The sequence below is a fragment of the Vombatus ursinus genome, unplaced genomic scaffold (assembly GCF_900497805.2).
Source record: "Vombatus ursinus unplaced genomic scaffold, bare-nosed wombat genome assembly UNPS02005197.1, whole genome shotgun sequence".
Lineage (NCBI taxonomy): Eukaryota > Metazoa > Chordata > Mammalia > Diprotodontia > Vombatidae > Vombatus > Vombatus ursinus.
In genome coordinates, this window is record NW_020944975.1 from 963946 (window position 1) to 971152 (window position 7207).

Below are 7207 nucleotides of genomic sequence, written 5' to 3' on the forward strand. Positions count from 1 at the left end.
ATGCCCAGGGCTCTTGGCAGGAACTGGAGCCTTCAGGAGCAGCTGCCAATGACTCATTCACACAAACCCAAATACCCTGGGGCTTGGAACCCAAGCATTCTACTTCCCTAGCAGATTCTCATCCCCAAACGCTCACAAATGAGGCTCCTGTTCTTTCTTCTCTGGCCCAGTAACTTCAAGGACCCACGTTTAGCCCTTAATTCTTCCCTGTTCCTCATTCAACTCTTATTCACTTTCCTGACACTAATCCTCTTGGAATCCAGTGATTCCAAGTCAGCCCAGAGTCCACCATTTCCTTAGTTTTCTTTTATTTATACAAAAAACAAAAAACACCCTCAACATCTTTATAATTTAAGAACCCCTCCAAGGAACTTCTGTCAGCCAGGGCCCTTCCCTTCAACCCTTCCCCATTGTCCTCTTCTGGTAATCCCTTTATAAGGCAAGACCAGAATGAGATGCCCCATCTTGGGAGGATGGGCTGTGACAAATGTACTGTTCAAGAGATCAGGCAGGTACACTGTAACCTCCTATCCCAGTCTGGGCATACAAAGAGGAACAACAAAGGAGACAGGTCCCCTGAGACATCAGGTTGTGACAAGAACTGGGAAGAAACAGAAAGATGAAACAAAAAAACAAAAAACCTTCAATATGAAGGCAGCAGATGTGGGGTAGGGGCATTTACAGGGTAAAAAACATGAAGTGGGGTGACGATATCACTTCTAGGAGGATAACAAAACAGCCAGGAAAATGATGTCATATGCAACACCAACATGTTCACAGTTGACTCCCGCCTCCTGCGACATCATTCCACTTCTGATATCATGGGACTGTCTCTCTGTCCTCTCTTTGGTCTGTGTGGAGTATGGCCTCTTAGGGGTGGGAGAGAAGCACCTGAGGAGTCCTGTTCAATGATGAGAAGGACCCTGAAAGGGAGCTATGCTCACCCCTCTCTCCCAACCATAGGGTGGAGAGCAAGAGTTAAGAGACTGGAGATTGGATAACTTTTGTTTCCTTTCCCTCAAGCGATAACCAGTTCTGAAGGAAAGCCTGGGAGATCCTGGGAGAAGTGGATATGTGCTCCACGAACTCTCCTCGAACACTCCCATGTGACTGAATCCCCAAATCTGGTCTCTCCAAAGTTCCATCCCCCATGGGTTCAAAGTGCAATCCAGCAGGGTTAAGGAGTATGGTGGCACCTCAACTCTGCTGGGGAAGAACAGGTTAGGAATCCTGGGTTCCTGGGATTGTTCCAGGGATGTGAGCTCCTGGGGAGGAGCAGCAGAAGAAATGGGGATCAGTACTGGGGTGCTGGTCCTCCTGCCCCTCCTGGGGCTGCAGGCTTGGCCTGTGATCTCATGTGTTGGACGCTTGATAGTATTTTCTTCTGGTGTCCAGCTAGAGTGACGCCGATCCGGAGTAGATCTCTATGCAAAGGAGGAGTAGAGGTCATTAGGTCATTACAGGCATTCTCTCTCAGAAATCCTCATCCTACCTTCGCTAGTCATTTCTTATAAGATCTCAGATTAGAAGGGACTTCAAAGTTTATCTAACCTTTATATGTAAAGGAATCCCCACTACACAACAGCAACATGCCTCTCTGGCCTCTGTTTGAGGACCTCTAACCTGCCCACTCTCCCTGAGGGCAGTCCTTTCCACACTGAGACAGCTCTAATTATTAGAAAGTTTGTCCTTACATTAAGTTGAAATCTATTTATCCAACCTTTTTTTTGGCCTCAGTTTCATTTTACTCACCACAGTGCATAAAACAAAATGCAAATGATTATAAAGGAAACCAATTATATCGAAATGCAGTTATCAAAACTGTTTAAAAAACTAAGAATACGTACTCTAACCTGTAGAGTTACCGGTGATTTGTATTGATTAATAGGAGTTTCAATTACAGGTTGAATGAGGGAGGAACTTTGTATTTATTTATCCAACTTTCCATAATTGCTCCTAATTCAGTCCTCTTGGGCCACGCAAAACAAATCTAATTCCTTTTCCAAGTGACAGACCTTCAAACATGTGAGGATGTCTCCTTTATTTTCTTTCCAGGCTAAACAACCCCAGTTCCTTCAATAAATCTTTATATGACACCATCTTAAGATCCCACACTATCCTGGTTGTGACCCTAGAATTTTCTAATTTGACAGTATCCTTCTTTAAAAGTCCTAGTTTCTCACTACATCTATACTTTTTCTTGGGGCTGGAAGCATCCAAGCAGGTTGGCCTGGGAAGGACAGAAGAAAGGAAACAAGCATTTGTTAAGTGCCTATTACGTGCCAGGCACTGTGCTCAGTGCTTTACAAATATTATTTCATTTTATCCTCACAACCCTGGGAGGTAGGTACTACCTATTATTATTCCTGTTTTATTGTTGAGGAAACTGAGGCAGACAGAAGTTAAATAACTAGCCTATGGCTATACAGCTAGTAAATATCTGAGGCTAGATTCGAACTCCAGTCTTCCTGACTCCAGGGGTGAGAAGGTAGGGTTAAAGAGAAGTCCAATATCTGAGGGAGTCCCTAGAAAAGTGGAATGGGTGGAAGCATTGCATGAGCAAACACTGGATAATAATCCAGTGCAACCTCCTCATTTTACAAATAAGGAAACTGAGGCCTAGAGAGAGGAAGGGACTTGTCAAAGAGGTAATGAGTGGGTGAACTAGTATTTTCACCTGGAGCCTTCTGATGCTAAATCTGGGGCTCTTTCCATTATACCACACTGCTTCTCATGGCCAAAATAAAGAGGAGAGAGACACACACATAAAGTAGTGGAGGGAGAAGGGGACAACAGGAAGGAGCTGATGGTAAAAAAAAAAAAACTAAGGGAAGAGAACAGATGGAAAAAGAAAATCAACTGCATTTAACACAGTCCCTGGCACAGAGCAGCACTTAATAAATGCTCACTGTTGGGGCAGCTAGGTGGCACAGTGGATAGAGAACCAGCCCTGACGTCAGGAGGACCTGAGTTCAAATCCAGCCTCAGACACATAACACTCACTAGCTGTGTGACTTTGGGCAAGTCACTTAATCCCAATTGCCTCACCAAAAAAAAAAAAATTAAATGCTCACTGACCAAAGACCAACAAAGACAGATTTGCCTGATTCTACTGGGGACTAAGAGAGAAGATGGAAGGGGAGAACTGAAGCTAAGATAGAAAATGAAAGCGCCTTCTCAGAGAGGAGAGAAGAGATAGGGAAGAAGAGTGAAGCAGAGGCAGGTAAAAGAAAGTAGAGACAGGTTCTTGTTCCAGCTCTTCCAGTAGTGATATGACCCTCTCCGACAATTTGTTTTCTCATCTATAAAATGAAGGCGGCTGGACCTATGACCTAAACTGAAGAGAGACTGTGGAGAAGGAATGGGGAAGGGAAGGGAGAAATGGGGAACAAAGAGAAAGGGAGCAGAGTACTGGGTCCTTAAGGCACAGAAGGGCTTCAGAGGTCATCCTGTCCAATCTTTCTCCAAAATATGAATCCTCTTCATGGTTCTGACTTCTCCAGGGACGGAAAACTCACTACCTCCCATTCCACCAAGGACAGCCCCAATTGTTGAGAAGTTCTTCCAAGTCTGCCCCTCCTGGAAACTTCCATCCTTTTATCCTAATCCTGCCTCCTGGGACCAGGAAGAACAAGTTGAACTAGATCCTCTTTTGCATGACAGCCCTTCAAATACTTGGAGGCTGCTATCATACCACCTCTCTCACCACAAGTCTCCTCTTCTTAAGACTAGATATCCCTAACATTCTTTGAATGCCCTGGGGTTTGAATCCCCTCACCATCCTGCTCATCCTCCTCTAGGGACAGAAGAAAAGGGTGAGAAACAGGGGGAAAGGGGGACATAGAGGAGGAAAGAAGAGAAAAAGAAAGATGGAGCCAGGAAAAAGGAGAACGTACATTCAGGGAAGAAATTTAAATGGAACAAAAATAGCTCAAGTTAGAAAGGAGACAGGAGCAGGTGAAAAATCATTAATCACTTAAAGTTATTTCCTCCATGATTCTTAGATGTTCAGATTTTAAGGATTTTGGAATCTTTTTTTTAATCACAGGGTTGGCTGGAGCTCTCAATGTGCTTGATTTTATCAATGCTATTGTCAGGTTGTTCTTGCTGTTAAAGCAATCATCTCTACTCAAAAAGGAAAGCTAATACTACATACAGGTCAATTACAAAGAACTCTACCCAAATCCTCTGACACTCTTCTGGTTCCCCAATGCCTCCATTCCCCCATTCCTCCCCTAGTTGTTGCTTCCCCACACAGGCCCACAACTCACTCTGCCGAGATCTGGCTGACCAGCTCAAAGGAGCCAAACCCAGCAGCTGCAAAGCTCTCTTCATATCGACCCATCTTGATCGCCCGAAGCCACTCACCCACTGAGCCAAAGGCTGAGAAATGAGGCAACCGCTGATCCAGGAGAGGATGGGAGGCCCTGTGGGGCAAAGGAGAGGTATGTAAGGCCGAGCACTATTAGCACTGGGAGTAAGGAAAGGGAAGGAGCAGAGGATAGCATGATAGAACATTGCCGAATGGCCAGGTATCGGGAGGTAGACAGAGAATGGTTCCATACAACATCAGCAAAGCATCTTTCTGGAGGAGGGAGGTTCTCCAGTAGTCATGTAGAATGTCAGATGGTAGACCCATAGAAGACCAGAGTTCTCACCCTCCATTCTCCCGGGCCACAATTTTGAGGCTGGCAGGGTTACGAATCAGCTTGTCAAGGGCACTGACCACCTGGGGGAAGCGAGGTCGTGCATTTCGGTCCTTCTGCCAGCAGTCCAGCATGAGCTGGTGCAAGGAGGTGGGACAGTCCGAGGGTGGGGGTAGCCGGTAGTCTTGCTCAATGGCGTTGATGACCTGACAGGTAGGAGGGGAAAAAAATGGTCAGGAAGTAGTGAGGTCTGGTGAACAGTGAATATTTTGATTATTTTTTTTTTATCATTACATCAAAACAGTGAATATTTTGAAGGAAGATTTGTCACAGCAGATTGAGGGAACATGGTCATGTATGAGCAATCTATGTGTACTGTTTGGGACGAGTATAGATATGGAGGGAAACCCTTCAAATGCCTCCTATGGCCTTTGAACTGTGGTCCAGATATAAAGCCTTTCTTACCCTACACTCCAGCCTCTGTTTCCCTAAAGGAAAGAGTGGTGCATTTGGAGCCATGCAGTTCAATCCCCGGGTTTGAATTCTGGTTCTGTTACTACTTTTATGACTTTAGGCAAGTAACTTAACTTCTCTGGGGCTCAGTTTACTCATCTGTAAAATGAGAGGGTTGGATTATATAATTGCTAAGGTCCCTTTCAGTTCTAAATCCTATGGACCTCTGAAGATTCAATCCTATCCCTAACACCATAGATGTCTTCCTACCTACCCCACCTCTTTTCAGCAGAGACCATTCTGAAAATTCTCTTCCCTCCCAGCTTAATAATGACGGATAGATGGCTGTAGGGTGGAGGGAAAGATCACATTGAAAATCTCCAGAAGAATTCTGTATAATGTATTTTAGGGCATGTAAGACATATCCAATGGGAACATCTTGAGGAAACGGACTTACATCTTGATTGCTCATGTCCCAATATGGACGTTCCCCAAATGACATGACCTCCCACATCACAATCCCATAACTCCAAGCATCGCTGGCTGATGTGAATTTCCGGAAGGCAATGGCCTCAGGGGCTGTCCAACGGATGGGGATCTTGCCACCCTGAACAAAAGAATGAGAAGGGCAACATGAGAGATGGCTCCAACTCCAGCTCTTACTACCTAACTCTGACTTACTTTCTACAACCCAGACATTCAACTTCAGTCCTAGGCTTCTTAGAGAGGCAATGTGGAAGAAGAGTTTGGGAGAAAAAACTGAACTTGGAGCCTAGAAATCCTGGTTAAAATTCAGGCTCTGGCATATGTCCGTGTGATACTTCTATGAGCCTCAGTTTTCTTATCTGTAAAATGGGGCTGCTAATACTTACACTAGTTACCTTACAGGGTTGTTATGAGGAAAGTGCTCTGTTAACTTTTAAAACACTACAAAAATGTGAATTGTTGCCTGTCATCAAGGTTACCTGCTCCCTAACTTCAATTCTAACCCTAATTTTAAACCCTAACCACATCCACACAGGCAGCCCATATTCCTTCACCAAGAGACCCAGGTGATCTGTTCTCCATCTTTCCAGGTGTCTCACAGCTCCTAGTCCTTCCCCTGAACCTAAATATCAAATCCCTCAGTCTTTGGCCCCATGTCTTTTTCCTGGCCCTCATTCCCTCCCCTTCTCGCCCCAGATACCCAGGCATCCCACCTCCCTCGACTCTTCCTTATACCTACCAGGGAGCTGGTGTAGGTGGGGTCAGAGGAGTTCTCCTCCAGGAATCGGGAGAGGCCGAAGTCAGAAACCTTGCAGACCAAGTTGCTGTTGACCAGAATGTTTCGGGCAGCTAGATCTCGATGCACATAGCTCATCTCTGCTAAGTATCGCATGCCTGAAGCGATGCCCCGCAGCATGCCCACCAGCTGGATGGCTGTGAACTGTCCATCATTAAGCTGACAAGTGGAAGGGTGATATTGGGAGAGGGAGAAATAAGACAAGGGTGCAGTGGATCAGAAGAGGCAGGAGGACTTAACTAAGACACCCATCAGTCACCACTCTTGGAATGTTCTCTTTCCTTTACCCTGAAAATCCATCTTCCTCTCAACTTCCTTTGAGACCCACCTCAAAATCCACCTCATTTAGGAATCTTTCCCCAGATGATTCCAGGCTGATCCCTTTCTTATTCTGATTCCCTTTCAACCTATACTTTGTTGCTTGGTTCCAGACTTGCATAATTTTACCAATGTGAGAGCAGAGGAGTGCCCTAGATTTGAAGGACCTGGGTTTGAATTCCAGACTTACTGCTTACTAATGTTGGGCTGGTCACTTAATCTCTTTGAGCCTCGGTTTCCTCATCCACGAAAGGGCTAGACTGGATAATCTGGTTCTAGATTCTCTAAGCATATGCATCCTGTCTCTTAAGGCTAGATTATCAGACAAAGATTATGTTTTCTATTTTTTTTCTATCCCTTAGTGCATATTCTGCATCCAACAGATACTCAATAAATGTATCTGCTAACTGCTCTTTAATAATATTATTACTTAATTGTTATTAATTATTTATTTAATAATGTCTTTAATAGGCTCTTTATATATAGGGTGTCTTACTGCAGTTTTAAG

General features: G+C 44.7%; 1 protein-coding gene across 1 annotated transcript in view; it reads right to left on the minus strand.

The window, feature by feature from the left end:
- Nucleotides 1–291: 291 nt before the first annotated feature.
- Nucleotides 292–7207, minus strand: part of EPHB4 (EPH receptor B4) — a 16298-nt gene continuing 9382 nt past the window's right edge. The window contains exons 8-12 of the mRNA XM_027844099.1: nt 6325–6597; nt 5557–5706; nt 4659–4852; nt 4272–4427; nt 292–1424 (exon numbers count right to left, since the gene is read on the minus strand). Of these exons, the coding sequence (XP_027699900.1) occupies nt 1295–1424; nt 4272–4427; nt 4659–4852; nt 5557–5706; nt 6325–6597 (903 nt within the window). The 3' untranslated portion in view covers nt 292–1294. The remainder of the gene's footprint in view (nt 1425–4271; nt 4428–4658; nt 4853–5556; nt 5707–6324; nt 6598–7207) is intronic.